General features: G+C 32.0%; 2 protein-coding genes and 1 pseudogene across 2 annotated transcripts; all 3 read right to left on the bottom strand.

The window, feature by feature from the left end:
* Positions 1 to 105: 105 nt before the first annotated feature.
* Positions 106 to 3,764, bottom strand: LOC125836256 (protein SRG1-like). Its single transcript, XM_049515430.1, has 4 exons — positions 3,451 to 3,764; positions 1,763 to 2,010; positions 938 to 1,262; positions 106 to 547 (listed from the first exon to the last, which is right to left on the bottom strand). Exons 1-4 carry the CDS (start codon positions 3,709 to 3,711, stop codon positions 281 to 283), a joined length of 1,101 nt encoding a protein of 366 aa, XP_049371387.1. The 5' UTR covers positions 3,712 to 3,764; the 3' UTR covers positions 106 to 280.
* Positions 3,765 to 5,550: 1,786 nt separating this feature from the next.
* Positions 5,551 to 10,930, bottom strand: LOC125836354 (protein SRG1-like; annotated as a pseudogene).
* A 2,425-nt stretch (positions 10,931 to 13,355) lies between these two features.
* LOC125836119 (protein SRG1-like) lies at positions 13,356 to 17,307 on the bottom strand. Its single transcript, XM_049515203.1, has 4 exons — positions 17,036 to 17,307; positions 15,131 to 15,375; positions 14,725 to 15,049; positions 13,356 to 13,622 (listed from the first exon to the last, which is right to left on the bottom strand). Exons 1-4 carry the CDS (start codon positions 17,276 to 17,278, stop codon positions 13,356 to 13,358), a joined length of 1,080 nt encoding a protein of 359 aa, XP_049371160.1. The 5' UTR covers positions 17,279 to 17,307.
* Positions 17,308 to 17,602: the final 295 nt, after the last annotated feature.

Here is a 17,602-nt window from a genome sequence, read left to right as displayed (position 1 = left end):
ACATATCTCCTCCTTTTTATTTGCTGATGTATTTGTATCAGAAAATATTGTGAATGAACAATCTTACTTTTCTTGATAAAATTCTTTTCTGATATATTTTTCTACAAAAGTGGTACACTTGCAAGGTGAATTTTGTCCCTCAATGTGTCGATCATGGCCTCTTTGTCGGATTATAACATCAAACTAGTAACTGAATGTTGATGAAACACAACTTCTGAAGATAGATTAATACATAGTGTCACAATTACTAGAGGATACATAGGTCCAATACTGTCGCGTTTCAACTTACTGGATTTTCAGAATTTCCAATTCTCATAGCATCTAAGTATGATTTCTTATCAAGTTTACGAGCAAATAAACCTCTGAAATAATCTATAGCTCCAATACTTCTGAACTTTGCTGGATTTTCAGCAGAAATGATACTCGGAGCAGGACCAATTTGTCCATCAAGTTTTGTGCTGTAAAATGTTGCAATTGAGAGTCTTTCCTTTTCGCTGTTAACCACTGCTCTGTGCTCAATGCTACGGTAGGCTCCATTTGTCACTATCTGCAAATAGAATATACTTCTCATTTAACAGAGTACATAACAGTTTGATGTGCAAAACCAGCACACATCTGTTAACACAGAAATAAAAATAGATGTAGTCATACAACATCTTATACTCCTTTACGCGCTCCATAACAAGGAATGATGTATTCTGTTATGCATAGTCCTTCACTTAAATTGTTTCAAACAGGTAAATCAATCATTTGTCCTTAAGGATCCGATTTTAATCCTCTCATACCTACTAATTGATGTACCAAGATTTTGAATATTTACACTATATGTTGCTCGAATTCTTCAAAAAGTAGTGCATTTTTCGGAAGATCAGGATACAACAACATTTTTTGCAGAATCCGAGCAATATAGTAAAGGCGATCATAGCAGCTTAATTACCTCCATGATATCACCAATGTTGATAACGAAGGCATCAGGAAGAGGACTAATAGGAATCCACATGCCATCTTTCTTGATTTGAAGTCCTTCCATTTGGTTTAGTTGAAGGAGAATAGTGAGGCCAACAGCATCTGAATGAGGAGTAAGTCCTATCACTTTGTCTGGTTGCGGACATGGTGGATAATAATTCATCCTCATTGATTGCGATCCTTCTCCAAAAAGTTCCCTTATGTATTCTTCATCCATTTTCAATGCTTTTGCTAGAAAATGAATGATCTTTAAAGCCAGTTTTTTCAGTTCAACTGCATATAGTTCCACTGTTCCTCTGTTTCAATACAACAACTCATTAGCCAATATCCTGTATTTTTCGTTGGCATGAGATAACACCGTCTCAAATTAACTCGGATTTAACTTATGTATACTGATAATAAAGAAAATAACTGGCACTCGTGTTTGAGTCCTCCAGAAATACACTACTCTACTCTAGGACATGATGTTTTTGAAGAGTCCGAGCAACAACTCATTAATACTTTGACTTGAGGGAGTATTTTATTATATGTTCATATAAAAAAGAATGAACATGTATTATTTCAAAGTTGTTAGCCATAACAAGACATTTAACAAAATTCCAATTTTTTCATTGTTTGTGTCAAGGCAAACTATGAAGAACCAAATAAACCAAAAGAGGACCACTAAAGTTATAGTTGAATGGATGCGATCCCTCTACCTTTAAACATATATGTTCTCGAGTTTAAACCTTGGGATAATACCTTTAAATGAGCTCTATGCAATGATAATCTGAATTAATCGGGACAGTAGTAATACCTGAATGGTTGAGGGAGGTAGGGGAAGATATGCTGTTTTCTGAATTGAGAAGGGAGAGTTGTCAAGAAAAACATATCAGCCCAATCAAGTTTTTGGTCCTCAGAAACAACAAAAGCTTGTCCATAACCATCCATATCACCATCCACTTGTTTCAACATTTCCTTTTCTTCTAGTGGGAGGTTGAAGAAATCTTGAGTATCCTTCTTCACTTTCTCTACTAGTGTACCACTCACTCCATGATTTATCACCTGTAAAAAAAAAATGTTTAGTGGCTATTCTCATTCTCGCATATATTTTGATTGAATCAGTCAAAAAAAAAGAAAAAAAAAGTAGTCTTTCAAGCGAAACAATCAAGAATTTTATCTTATAACACAAATTGATTTTAAACAGTAAAGTTATAGGCTAGGGGCGGCTCAACCATATTTGTGGCCTAAAGCCAACTTTATTAAGAGGCCTTAAATTTATCTAATATAAATAATATTTTTTTTATTCAATTTTTTTTTACCCCACTAGAAGAAAATTTAGGATCTTGTCCATTTTTCTTGTTCATTTTAACAAATCAAGAAAGGAGCCCTAGCCTCTGTCTGGTCGATCATTCCGCTAGCATCTCGCATTCACATCCCCGTTTGACTGCCGCTCGGAAATATAGTTGTAGATAGGTTAGTCTTAGTGGGTCGTTGGCTCCACCTGTTATCTCCCACTAGAAGAAAGGGTCACTTGTAGTACTGTTTAGCAGTTGAATATATTTCCCATAATGATGACATTTATATTCTCTTTTTCTTCAAATATTTTTTCTTGATAACCATCCATATCCTTCTTCATACATCTAGGATAATTCAAATCTATTTTGAAATTAAAATATGAACTTGATCTCCTCTTTATGGGAAATGTATTCAACTGCTAAAAAGTAGTACAAGAGACCCTTTTCCTTATTATTAATTATCAATGTCATCATTATTAAATTGTTTATTTTCATCTATTAATCATATATTTACTATAAAATTCAGGTAATTTATCTGAATAATCTATATAACATTAATAAAAAGAAAAAGAGAATATAAAACCCAGTACAATATTGTTTATTACTCCCTTCCTTTGTTTGGGAGTCAAATAATTTTTCATTTTAAAAAATAAATATGTTTAATCATTAGCCGGCATCATTAGCCATATTATTTTGTTGTGCGTGTCATGAAGTGTTTAAAATATCACCCTTATGTAAAAAAAAAAAAAAAGCTTAAAATATTAAGTATTTTAGTCCATATATTTTGCTATGTTATTTTGATATATAAGGTACCACCCTGAAGGTGACTAATTTTGATTAAAAAAATAAATATAAAAATTTAGATCCGGTGTTTTGTTTGATTCATTGAATTAAAAATGACATATACGTCATATAATTCAAATTAAAAATATGTACTTACTTTAAAGCTAGATAAACTTGAAAAAATATTGTTTTTACTTTGCCCTTCTTAATGACTTTGGAAAAATAGCTTGATAGAAGAGAATTTTTATAATTTGATCGTTTCATCCAAGAATTGGTTAATATATCACGATTTCACTAGACTTCCATATTGAAAGTACGTAGTACCAAACTACAGATAAAGATGAATGAGTACTTACCACTCCACCAATAATAGAAAACCAAAATAGTACTGCTACTATCACTTATATTCGAATTAAAATTTAACCTGAAAAAATCCCCATTCTCTACAAGCAGAATCAAGCTTGTTGAATTCGCATTCATCGCCACGAAGCAAGCTTTCCATGTTGATGATTGGGATATTATAATGATCAAATTTCATCATCGGAGAAACAAGAAGTAGTTGATCATCATCTCTGAGGTAACGCGCCGGGACATTTTCCGGTGAGCCTTTGGCCAGTTTTTGAACACTTGGTACTGGCAAAGAGCCCCCTAGCTTAGCCAAATTATTTTCTTCCATATTTATCATAACCACTTACTAATATTTTTGTTGTAATGCTAAAAAATACCCACAAATATATACAGGGCACAAGCTAGAGTCGTCAATATGGGCTAGGCCCGTTGGGCCGGCCTGGCCTAACCCGTGATTTGACAGGGTTGAACTATAATTTTTGGAGCCCATTTAAGAATTTTTTTTTTAACCCGGCCTGAATAAGTCTGTCGATTTGGACTTGAGAAATATGGATAGGGACCGCCCGTGGGCCAAATAAAAATTAATTAAAAAATAAAATAGAGTTTTAAAAATAATAAGAGTCTAAACTCAAAATCAGTTTAAAGTTTGAAATATTACAATTTAAATACAAATTATGTTTATAAAATATGTATTACATAAAATAAAAATTCCCTAAAATTTCTAGGAATCACTACATAGTCATAGTTTTTGTATTTTATTATGATCATTAAAAAACAATTAGGTTAATATTTTTATTTAGCTATTTATGCTTTTACTTGAAATCAAACTTAATAAATATTAGAAAGATAATTTTATTTACGAATTTGATTAACAAGTCGTAACACTAACACCATGTAATATTATCTTGTCGATATTTATGATAATATTTCAAAATTATAATTTAATTAAAAAATTATAAAAATATACTTTTACGAAAAGAGGGCTGACCCGGCAAACCCGTAGCCCACGTACTTGTGGGCTGGGTTAATCATTTTCTGGCCCACATAAAAAATGAGTTTGCCCGGCCTGACCCATCAAATTTCAAAGTCTGTATGGATTAACCCGGATGGGGTGGGCCAACCTATATTGACAGCTCTAGGCACACCTAACTCATAATACAACCTCAATTTAATAATATGCATTATATTGACTTTTACCTAATCAAATTAAAGGGGTGGGACCTACTACAATAATTAGTTTGAACACTTTTAAAAAAGAATTAATTGCAAAAGTAGGAAAAAAAATCAGTGTTTTTTTGATTTAGTAAAGTAGACAATTAATATGTGACAACTATTTTTAGTACGGAAAAGGGCCAAAAATATCCCTGTACTATTCAAAAAAGGTTTAAAAATACCCCTCATCCATCTATAGGGTTAAAAATACTCCTCAATCAATCTTTTTGGTCCACTATTACCTTTTAAACTAACAACCTTATATTTTTTAATTATTATATGACGTCTTTCTATTGGATAAAGTTAATTTTCAACCCAAACCCAATTTCAACGTTTTATTGAAGTTGAAAGATTCAAGTTGGATTTGTACATATTTGTAAGCACAACTTTAACTTCTTTCTCCAACTTCTGCTTCACTGTCCATTTTTTCCTCTTTTCCAGTTGCGTCACAAACTCAGAAAACATCTCAAGAATAAAATGACCTACTTAGAAGAGAAAAGACTTCAAAAATCAATGTTCCCAACTTGAATCTTTCAACTTCAATAAAATATTGCATCGAAAATCTAATTATTTTGGGTGAAATTGATCTTGAAATCGCTTAATAAGAAAAGGAGACGAAGAAAAATAAGACATTAGGTTTAGGGGGAGAAGAGATGATTCTATCTTTTAAAATTTCTGATGGATCTTTTAATTGGGTTTGGGTCAAGGGGTGACATATGGATCGGGTGGGGTAGGAGAAAGTTTGATGGGTTGGAAATTAACTTTATCTAATAAAAAGACGCCACATAATTAATAATAATAATAATAATTAAAAAATATAAGGTTGTTAGTTTAAAGGGTAATAGTGGACCAAAAAGATTGACCGAGGGATGTTTTTAACCCTATAGGTGGATGAGGGTATTTTTAAACCTTTTTGAATAATACGTGGGTATTTTTGGCCCTTTTCTTTAATATGCAAGAGATTTTACTTTCTCCGTTTATTATTTAAATCCTCTTGATTTTACATGTATTTTAAGAAAGCTTTAGCTGCAAACGTATTTTCTTAAACTAAAGTTTTATTATTTAATACTAGGATAGAAAAAGAAAGATAATAATAAAATTCTCTTAATTTTATAAATTATATAATTAAATTAAAATAACTATTTTTATTATGGAGGACAATTACTATGAAATGGATGACGTACACTTTATCGAGAGATTAATAAATGAAACACACTACTCTTGTATATCCATTAACATTTTGAGTTGTACAAAGTTCACAAAATAAAAAGAAGAAAAATGTCATCCAACAAACAATGATGATAGTGTCTTTCGGTAATCATTGAGTAATTTGGACCTAACAAAGAAATAATAAAAATTTGATTGGCAAACAAAATATTGATCAACAAATAAACATTTTAGCGTGGCTATTACATTTCTAGATAACCACCATATTCATTACTCATGATTTACTTGGAAAAATATTCTCTTGAACCCCAAAACTTCACAGGAATAAGCAGATCAAAGGCAAAATCATAAGAATACAAAAAATATGCAGGGCCGTTCTGATAGCAATTTTCATTTTACTTCTTTTGTTTTTATTTGGTTATCATCTTTTTAGATTTCACGTTACTTTAGAAATTATGCAAGTTTATCATTATACTCTTATTTAGTATTTCCTTAAAATCAAGTTTTCAATCAATGAACATAAATTAATTTATTTTGATTAATTAATTTGACCAATATACAAGAATTATTTACTTAGTTTTTCTGTGTTGGTCAAATGTATATTTTTAAGACAAATAACTCTCAAAGGTAAAATGGAAAAATAATGTTATTTATGCATTGTTTTTGTGAAATGCCCTATGTCCCAATTTATGTGACTTATTTTGTTTTTTCGTCTGTTCCAGAAAGAATGACACATTTCTATATTAAGTAACATTTTAATTATATTATGTTTATTTTACCTTTAATGAAATGATTTACAGTCACACAAATTTCTATAATTCATTTTGAATCACAAGTTATAAAAGTCTTCATTTTTTTCTTAAACTCCGTGCCGAGTCAAACTACCTCATATAAAATGGGATGGAAGGAGTAAGAAACATTTATTTTTAATAGAGACGACATGTAAATATGAACTATGGGAGTATTATCATATCTCTTTATGTTTGTATTTGATTGCGCAAATTTGAGAAAGCACAAAATTTTAAATCAGCTCTCGATTTAGCTTAGCTTTAGTTATTTTATTTTATTTTATTTTTCAACAAAAAGCTTTAGTAATTATCACTTAAAACTATTTTTTTTGCGGGGGTGGGGGGTGGGGTGGGGTGGGGTGGGGATTGTCATATATTTATTAAAAATTCAGAAAATAATTTATCAGTTATTATATATTAGCCAACATGCATCATCCTCAATCGGCATATTCCAAGATCACCATAAAATTTTCAAAAATCATTTTCTTAATATATGTATTTGATTAATTTAGTATTTTTATTGAATTTAATTTTATTAATTTTAAATAAAAAAAACTTTTATATATTCAAAATGTTTAAAAAATAAATAGTCTGAATCATTTAGTATTCAAATCTTAATACAATATTTTACAACATAATAAGAATTTGAATATGTATTTAGATTCAAATATTTAAATTTTAATGCACGTCATATTTATTCGAAATGTCATGATATTAACAATGAACACATATCAATGTTATTTATTTCTGTTTTAATCCTTTTTCATTCATATCAAAGGATTTACTTACGTACGTACCATTAATACAACTACTAATTAATTCTTGAATCATCTTCATTGGTGATTAATTCTCATAGCTTCCACATATGATTTCCCAACAAGTTCACGGTTGAGATATCCTCTATAAAATTCAGTGGCTCCCATTGTTTTGAATTTTGGTGGATTATGAGTTGTAACAAGGCTACTTGCTGGACCTAATATAACATTCAATCTTGAACTCTGAAATGTTGCAACTGAAATCATTTCTTTTGCTGAGCTCACCATTGATCTATGCTCTATACTTTTGTAAATTCAATTTTGGGAAAATCTGGTCCAAAAAAAATAAAGAAATATATATAAGAACGGGGCTACAAAGTCAAGTCAGGATCGGGATGAGAGTTTTGGGTCAGAGTCAGGTTTTGAGTCCCGCATCAAGGTAGGGGTAATGTTTTGAGTCAAAGTCAGGTCTCGAATCTTGAATCAGGGTCGAGGTTATCTCAAGTCAGGGTCTAGTCTTGGATTTTGGGTCCAAGTTGAGTCTCTAGTTAGTGTCTGGTCTAGGATCTCGTGTCCAGGGTTGGGGTTAGGTCTCAATCAAACTTAGGTCCCAAGTCTTGGGTCAGGGTCAAGGTCATCATGAGTCGAGGTCGCGTCTCATAGGTTTTAGGTCAAAGTCGAGTCTAGGGACTCGAGAAAAGTTAGGTCTTAAGTTGGGTTTAAAGTCTTATGTCTTAAGTTAGGGTTAATGTTAGGTCTAGAGTCTTGGGTTGGGGTCGGTTTTGAGATCTCCTGTCTTAGGTCGGGTTCGTTCTCGAGTCCCAAGTTAGGGTTGGATCTCTCATTTCTAGTCAAATTTGAGGATCGATCTTAGGACTTGAGTCCTAGATCAAAATAGAGTCTCGATTTAGGTCTAAGGTTAGGGCTGGGGTCAGGTCCTCAGCTAGGGTTTAAGACTTGAGTCTCGAATTCTTAGTCAAAGTTGGGTCTTGGATTGGGGGTCAAATCTCGGGTCATTATCGGATCTCAAGTATCAAGTTAGGTTCGAGTCTCTGATCTAGGGTCTAGAGTGATGGGTCGAAGTCGAGGGTTGAGTCTCATGTCCTGGGTTTCTAATTAGATCTTGGATCTCAAGTTTCCAAATGTGTATATATTCAAAATTCAATATTCAGTCAAATATGATCACGTAAATTAAAACTTTAGAGAAAAGAATAACAGATAAAGAGAAGAGAATGAGGGAAGTACCTCAAAAGTATCTCCAATATTGACTATGAAGGCGTTATGGAGGGGTAAAATGGGAATCCAAATTCCATCTTTTTTAACTTGAAGACCTTGAGTTTCATTGAATTGAAGAAGGATTTTTAAGGCAAAGGGATCAGAATGAGGGTAAAATCCTATCACTTTGTTTGGTTGTGGACATGGTGGATAGTAATTCATCCTCATTGATTGCATCCCTTCTTCAAAAAGACTCTTCACTTCTTTTTCTTTAATCCCCAAAGCTTTACCCAACATTTCCAAAACTTTCATGCTTAGCTCCTTTATTTCTTCCGTGTACTCTTCAATCGTCTCTCTACATAATAAGTTATTCTCTTACTTATTTTCTAATGTTTAATACAGAAAGGTGCGAATGACGTTAATTACGTACCTAAGTGAAAGGTATAGCTTGGAAAATATAGACATCCGCAAATATGGAGGTGCGGTCTTCAAATAAAAAAAGTCTGCCCAATCAAGTATTTGTTCATCAGAGACAACGAACAGCTGTCCAAATCCATCTGCATCGCGTGGTGATCGTTCAAATTTCTTCTTCTTTTCTAATGGAAGATCGTAGAACTTTTGAGTCTCGTGTTTCATCTTCTCCACCACAGAAGAACTAACTCCATGATTAATCAACTGAAACATGTGGAAAGTTAGAATTAAGGAGTTGTCAAAAGAGGACTAAAGATTTTTTTTAAAAATGAACTAAAAGGAAATTAAGTAAAACAAACAAGCTACGTCACCTGAAAGAAACCCCAGTGTTGAGCTGCAAAATGCAACTTGTTAAGCTCGAGATTCATGATGTCATGATCATTAGAATTGACCAATCGTTGCATGTCAATGACTGGAATTTCCTTATTATTACAATCATATGATGTGATTGATGAACTGTCCTGATCATCACGTATAATGGTGACAAAATGGGTAAATAATATGGATATCCGCTCATATTACCCATTTTAAATGGGTTGGCTATCCAACTCATTTAAAAATGGGTAAAAAACGAGTAATACCCATATTACCCATTTAAAAGTGTGTAGTTAAATGGATAAAATGGGTAAAGGCAAACAAAAAAAAAGTGATAAAAGTAAGGTCTTTTTTTTTAAAAAAAAATCTATAAAAAAAAATGAAACTTTTTTTTACATTTAATTTGGGATAGGGGGATTGAGTTGGTAATTTTTTTAAAATATATTTTTTTTAAAAAATAAAATTTTGTTAATTTTTTTTTGGATGGGGTGTGGAGGGGGAGTGGTAGGGGTAGGGGTGTGGGGGGCTGGTAGGGGGTGGGGTGGTAATTTTTTTTTTTTTAAATTCTTAATTTTATTTTGGGATGGGGTGTTGAAGGGGGGGGGGGTAGGGAGGGGGTGGGAATTTTTTTAAAAAAAACATTTTAAAGGGAAAATGCATAAGTACCCCCCAGCCTATACCCGAAATCTCAGAGACACACCTAACCTTTACTAAGGTCCTATTACCCCGAACTTATTTTATATGTAATATTCTACCCCTTTTTGGCCTACGTGGCACTATCAGGTGGGCCTAGCGCATGTTGACATTTTTTTCAAGGATAGTGCCACGTAGGCCGAAAAGGGGTAGAATATTATAGATAAATTAAGTTCGGGGGGATATAGGACCTTAGTAAAGGTTATGTGTGTCTCTGGGATTTCGGGCATAGGCTGGGGGGGTACTTATGCATTTTCCCTAAATTTTTTTAATGAAGTTTAATTTTTTTGGAGGGGGTGTGAAAGGGGGGGGGTTGGTAGGGGATAGGGCTGAGGGGTGGTAATTTTTTTTGAAAAAAAATTTAATGAAAAAATTTTAAATTTTTTTTTTTTTTTTTGGATGGGGTGTGGAGGGGGGGTGGTAGGGGGTAGGGGGTGTGGGGGATGGTAGGGGGTGGGTGGTAATTTATTTTTAAAAAAATTATGAAAAAATTTAAAATTTTGTTAATTTTTTTTGGGATGGGGTGGGGGGTGTGGGGGGCGGGGGACTGGTAGGGGTGGGGTGGAATTTTTTTTATTTTATTTTTTACATTTTTTTAGGATAGGGGGGGATGGTAGGGGTGGAGTGAAGTGATAAATTTTTATTTTTTTATTTTTTATATTTTTAAAGCTTTTAACAAGATTTCTATTATAATATGGGTAAATATGGTTACCCATATTATCCATTAGGTAACTCGTTTTTACCCATTTAAAATGTGAGTCGAGTCGAGTAACTTACCCATTTTTATTTGACTCATTTTTTGATCGACTCATATTCGACTCGACTCGCTCGTTTGCCACTCCTAATCACGTACATATCGCGATGGAATCGTCACGAGTTTGTTCTTGGCCAGCTCCTGGACAGAAGGAACTTCCTTGTAATTAACTTCTAGTTCTCCCATTTATGTTTAAGGGCTTAATTCTATGGCATAATAATGTTGATATATATATATATATAATAATAATAATTCTGCGATCACTTGTGTCCACATTAACATTCTATATATGATAATATCTCAATTTGATTATTATAGAAAGATCTAATTATTGAATAATTGCGTGTGAGGGTTAACAAAACCTAATTAGCCTGTGAAACTTGTGCAAAATTGGCCTCTATATCAATTAGGGGGCAGAATTAGTACTCCTTCCGTTCCTTTTTGAAACTTGTGCTCTAAAATAAGTGATGCATGTTTATGTGGTTATAAATTATTTTATTAAGGGTAAAATGAAAATTTTAAAGTTAAATTGTTACTAAATATAGAAATATGTCATTTTATTGGGACGGATTGAAAAGAAAAGTAAGTCACAGTTATGCAAACAAATTAAAATAAAGAAAGTAATAATTTATAAGGACCACCATTATATTATATTGTATAACCATCCATCAATAATAAATGTCACCACCCAAATTCCGTATAAACGAACCACACGCAAATTAGACTATCGTTGAAAATATATTTATTTTAAAAAGGATTTCTTGTAGCCAATGTTTGACATTTATGTAATGACTATTCACATGTAATGGCAATGTTATCACATCACGTAATCACATATTAGTACCCATCTCTTTTTCAAATGCTTCATTAAAGTCATAATTGAGGTTCTATTTTGTATTTAAATAAAAGATGGTTAAATTGTATACAAAATTCAAAATTTAGGTTAGGTTATACCCAAAATAAACAGTTTCTTTTTTTATTAAAAAACTAAAGATTTAATGCTACTGTGTAATCGTGGCATGGCAATTAATTCATTATTTAAAAAAACATTATTTTTCTATTGAAATTTTTCATTGAAAAATATTCGATAGTAACGGTTACCCTCGCCACTCGTTAAAAAATCATATGATATATTTGAGGTATTTTTTTTTAGTATATGTATATATAAAGTTTAAATTTTTTAATTAAACATAAAATTAGATATTGACTTAATAATTTTGAAATTCCAATCATATATATATACCATGTTATGTATAGTACAAGGCCTAATTTTGGACAAAGTATTTTTGGAAAATCATTTGCCACAGGGACCATGTTATGTATAGTACAGGGCCTAATTTTCCACCACAATCAAATAATGTTATGCCGATAAGCTAGTACGTTACTACTGAAAACACAAGTCATCTATATGTGATGACTGCACTTTTTGGCTGTGAATCAATGGAATATTTTATTTGATCAAGCAGTGGTGGATCTAGAATTTTATGGTTATGGGTGCTCTGAAAATGGAGTCAAAAATATAAAAAAGACATGTTCACGGTGAGCTTCAAACTCAGGATCAACAACACTACAAGAGCCTTAAGTACTAGGAGCTAATGGACTAATTATACTATTTGTTCATTCAGTGCTCTGTGTTAAGTTTATATAAATCCTTCTTAATTTGTACACATATATATATATATATTTCGAGATAAGGTTAAGGGTTGTTCGAGCATCCGGAGGACTCTATGTGGATCCCCACTATGATCAAGAGCAGTGGCGGAGCCAGGATTTTCAATAAGGGGGTTCAAAATCCGAAGGAGTAAACATACGAACTAGTCGAAGGGGGTTCAACATCTATTATATACATCTAAAAAATAATTTTAACCATGTATATATAGTAATATTTTCCGCTGTAGGGGGTTCGGATGAACCCCCTAAAGACATGCTAGCTCCTCCCCTGATCAAGAGTCTGGACACAAAGGTCTTGATACTATCTTGAATTCTTGATGTGAAACTTCGAAAATGTCTATTATGAGTAGAATGTGGGCTCTAAACATCGTGTGGGAAAAAAATAAATAGAAATCTCATTCATAAACTTAAATGACGTGCAACTTTCTTTTGTTTTCTAATTTTAGAAATTATAATGATGACAGGTAATTTGTAGATTAGTGCTGGAGAAAACAACATGAATACTATATTATCTCATCTCTTTATGTATTTGATTGCGTAATAAATTTTAGAAAGCATAAAATCAGCTACCTCTATTCAGCTTAGCTTTAGTTATTTTTCTTTTTTCTTCAACGAAAATCTTTGGTAATTCGCACTTAAAAGTATTTTGGAGAAAAAATCGTCATATATTTATTGAAACTTCGGAAAATAATTTAACCAGTAATTATTAAATAAGATGCATCATCCTCTATCGACACTCACAATCATCATATAATTTTTTACATATTCAAATGTTTAGAAGTACAAACAGTCTTAATTTTTAGTAGTAAAATCTTAATACAACATCTTACTAAGAATTCAGATATATATTCAAATTGAGATAGCTAAATCTTTATACAAATGTTAATATATTAATCCTTTCATAATCAAAGGATTTACTTACCATTCATACAAATACGAATTAATTCTTTAGATCATCTTCATTGGTGATTCTCATGGTGTCCACATATGATTTCCCAACAAGCTCACGGGTGAAAAATCCTTTATAATATTCAGTGACTCCGATTTTTTTGAACTTTGGTGGATTATGAACAGTAGCAAGGCTACTTGATGGACCTAATATACCATCCAATCTTGGACTCTGAAATGTTGCTACTGAAATCCTTTCTTTTGCTAAGCTCACCACTGATCTATGCTCTATACTTTTGTATATTCCATTTGAGAAAATCTGCTCCAAAAAAAATAAAAAAGAATAAATAGTATATTATAAAGAAGATGATAAATAAATAGAAGTATATTATAAAGAAGAAGATAAGAGCGGGGCTACAAGTAGGGGTGTCAAATATGAAATATGGCCTACAAAATATTTAAGGATTGGGCACAAGATAGTTTCATATTGGGCTAATTTTAGACCAATTCAGTATAACTCATTATGAAAGTGATCTTCAATTTAGCTCAATATTAGCTTACTTATAGCTTATTTCTATGATTTACTTTAATTTGAATTTACGATTTAAGATAATTAGTTTGATAAATACAAGCAAGGATTCGAGTCTCACAACTCTAGTCCCAAGTCAAGGTCAGGGTCAAAACCCAGGTCTCAGGTTCTATGTCAAAGTTGGACTGAGTTTCGGGTTTTGGGTCAAAGTAGGATCTCGAAACCCGAGTCAAGATCAGATTTATGGTTCGATGTCAAGTCGCGGGTCAGGTCCCACCTCCTTGGTAGCTAGGGCTCGAATATTGAGTCGGGGTCAGATCTCGAGTCAAGGTCAAATACAGGTCTCAGGTCATGGTTGGATCTCAGGTCTCGAGTTAGGGTGGAGTCTCAGGTTCAGTGTCCTGAGTCTCGGATCGAGGTTGAGGATTATGAGGCTCACGTCTTGTGTTTCTAGTCAAGGTTGGGTAGAGGTCAGTATAAAGCTCTGATACCATAAAAAGACCGAATATGTGTTGAAAAATGATACTTAATCAATGAAGGCAAAAAGATATTAAATAAAGTTACAAATCAAATAATAAGACTCCTAAACAAACTGAACGACTGATGTATAACTAATGCAAACTCCTAAATAAGTATGAACTACTAAAACAGTAATACCACTAAACTACTAACTAATGTCTGAACTGACTTGTGATGCTCTAATAGTCATGTCTTGGATCTTAGGTTGGGGTTGTGAGTCGGACCCTAAGACTCAATTCTTGATGGATGGTATTGTGTGATATCTCCCAGTGACGAAAGGTCGTAGTCAAATATCACCACATAAATTAAAATGTTTGCAAATATAATATTGTACTACTTAATAAATATTAAGAGAAGATGATGAAGGAAGTACCTCTAAAGCATCTCCAACATTGACTATGAATGCATTAGGGAGTGGTTCAATGGGAATCCAAATTCCATCTTTTCTAATTTGAAGACCTTGAGTTTCATTGACTTGAAGAAGTATTGTAAGGCCTGTTGCATCTGAATGAGGAGTAATTCCCATCACTTTGCCAGGTTGTGGACATGGTGGATAGTAATTCATCCTCATTGATTGCATTCCTTCTTCAAAAAGACTCTTCACTTCTTTTTCATCAATCCCCAAAGCTTTACCCAACATTTCCAATACTTTCATGCTTAGCTTTTTCATTTCATCCGCGTACTCTTCAATCATCTCTCTACATCGCATTAATAAGTGATTTTCTTAATTATTTTCTAGTGTTTCATACAAAAAAGCGCAAACAATATTAATAGCGTACCTAAGTGAAAGATAAAGCTTGGAAAATATAGGCTTCCGCAAATATGTCGGTGCGGTCTTCAAGTAAAAGAGATCAGCCCAGTCAAGCTTTTGTTCATCAGAGACAACGAACAACTGTCCAAATCCATCTGTATCTCCTGACGATTGTTCAAACTTCTTCTTCTCTTCTAATGGAAGATCGAAGAACTTTTGAGTTTCATGTTTCATCTTCTCCACCACTAAACAACTAACTCCATGATTAATTAACTGCAAATGTAGTTGAGCTTGTTATTACTACCTCAGTTGCGCATGGAGTTTAAGAACATATGAGAAGTTTTGTTATATTTGTAGTCTGAAATAAGTCATAATATGTTTAAGTAGTTAAAATTATCTACGGTAAAATATAATATTTTGAATTTAAATTGTTACTAAATATAAAAAAGAATTGTCATTCTTTTTTAAACGAGATAAGTGTCAAAAATACATCTTAAACTATCACATTTTTTTGAGTTTCATTCCTAAATAGCTAAACTATTGGGAGTGTAATATACTCTCTTTCATTTGCAAAACTTTGTCACATGAATAAAATATTTCATCTTGAGAAAAATTAAATAGGTCATTAATATTAATTAAAAGTTAAAGATTAAAGTATTACTATCCAAAAAAACCTTTTTTTTAAAAAGTAATTGTTTTTAAAAAGATAAAAGTTAGAATGTTTTTCTCTCCCCCATCCCCACCCCCGACAATCCCTCCCCCCCCATCCTTTTATTCTTTTAATTTCTTTTATAAAATATTTTGAAAAAATTCAGACTTCACCCTCTCCCCCACTCCTTTAAAAAAAAAATTGATATTATTATTTTTTTTAAAAAAAAAATTCTACCACACACCATCTAGCTCTCTCTTCCTATTTTTTTTCTTTTTTTTTTACATTTTTCTCGTTTTGTGTTGGATATGTACATATATTTTTTGAAAAATATCATATATAACACAAAACAAGAAAAAAATCGGAAGTGTAGGGTTAGGTGGGGAGAGGTAGAATTATTTTTTCTGTTAAAAAAATAAAATTATATCTAAATTATTATTTGAAGGATTAGGGGGAGATGAGTAAGATTTCTTCAAAAAACTTTTATAAAAGGAATTTTTTTTTCTAAAAAAGAAAAACTAAAAAGGGGTGGTGGGGGGAGGGTGGGTGAGAGGAAGTGGTGGAGTCTGGAGTGGGGTGAGAAAAATATTTTACATTTTATTATACTTTTTTGGATAGTAATACCTTTATTATTAACTTTAGCTAATACTAATAATTTATTTAATTTTTTGTTAAGGTGAAATGTAATTTTGTCCCATTATGTTAACTAATACTAATAATTTCTTTAATTTTTGTCAAGATAGAATGTTGTCCATGATTTTTTAAAATAAAAGAGAAGGTGTAGTACACACACCATCATAAATAAAAGTATAATAAAAGAGAGAGATGTGTTTCTCAAACTACTAAGTGATAACTTATCGTATGAAACTCACATTTTCTATAATTTAGGTATAGAATTAAAAATAGATAAGTTTAGCCGTTTTTGACACTTATTTCTTTTTAAAACTGACTGAAAAAAATTGTATCATAGAAATTGGAGCAAAGTAAATATATGCATACAACCTATATATGGTCCGTTTTGGTCCGACCCCGGACTACTTCAAGGCCGAAGGGCTTTACTGTTTTTGAACCAAACAATCTTGAAAACTGATATTATATTAAAGTATATGATAATTTTATTTAAAAAGTTTATTAAACTAAAGCATACACAAGCACTTTTAATTGAAAAAAGATATTATTTTTTGTTTTGTATCATATGAGTCACTTGATCTTTGCTATTCTATTATTGATCTATTTAGTTGACGTACCTTTAAGCAATAAACTTGTTAATAATAAAATATGTACCTGAAAGAAACCCCAATCTTTAGCTGCAAAGTGCAACTTATTAAGCTCAAGATTCATGGAGTCATGATCGTTAGAGTTGATCAATCGTTGCATATCAATTACTGGAACTTGCTTATAATTTGATGTTGCAATTGAACGGTCTTGATCATCACGTACGTATCGCGATGGAATCGTCACGAGTTTCTTCTTGGCCAGTTCCTGGACAGAAGGAACTTCCATGTACTTAACTTCTATTTCTCCCATATTTGTTTAACTGCTTAATTCTATGGCGTTCCAATAATGAATAATTTGATATTATATTAACTCTACCATCCCTTTCCTTTCACTTGTGTCCACAACTATTATAAATCTGTCAGTATAATAATTGGTGGGCAAAATAGGACAAACAAAGACCATAAAGCAGATCTAGATACCGCCAGAAGCATACTATATATGGTTATATCCTTGTTATATCATCAATAACGTGGGACAATTTAAACAGTTTCAATTTGTTTGTCTTATTATTATTTTTTAATGTAGTCTATTTAAAAAAGAATGTACAATTTTTTAATATCAATTTTCCATATG

Source organism: Solanum verrucosum, unplaced genomic scaffold, assembly GCF_900185275.1.
Source record: "Solanum verrucosum unplaced genomic scaffold, falcon-dt-bn FXZP01000278.1, whole genome shotgun sequence".
Lineage (NCBI taxonomy): Eukaryota > Viridiplantae > Streptophyta > Magnoliopsida > Solanales > Solanaceae > Solanum > Solanum verrucosum.
The sequence above is the reverse complement of the archived record's forward strand: the minus strand, read 5'-3'. Positions and strand labels throughout refer to the sequence as shown.

Coding starts and splice junctions, on each gene's coding strand:
- LOC125836256 (XM_049515430.1), bottom strand. CDS start 3,711: ATGATAAATATGGAAGAAAATAATTTGGCTAAGCTAGGGGGCTCTTTG. Junction 2,011..3,450: donor GAGAATGGGGATTTTTTCAG/GTTAAATTTTAA, acceptor TTTTTTTTACAG/GTGATAAATCATGGAGTGAG. Junction 548..937: donor ACATTGGTGATATCATGGAG/GTAATTAAGCTG, acceptor TTCTATTTGCAG/ATAGTGACAAATGGAGCCTA.
- LOC125836119 (XM_049515203.1), bottom strand. CDS start 17,278: ATGGGAGAAATAGAAGTTAAGTACATGGAAGTTCCTTCTGTCCAGGAA. Junction 15,050..15,130: donor AAGCTTTATCTTTCACTTAG/GTACGCTATTAA, acceptor AATGCGATGTAG/AGAGATGATTGAAGAGTACG. Junction 13,623..14,724: donor ATGTTGGAGATGCTTTAGAG/GTACTTCCTTCA, acceptor TTTTTGGAGCAG/ATTTTCTCAAATGGAATATA.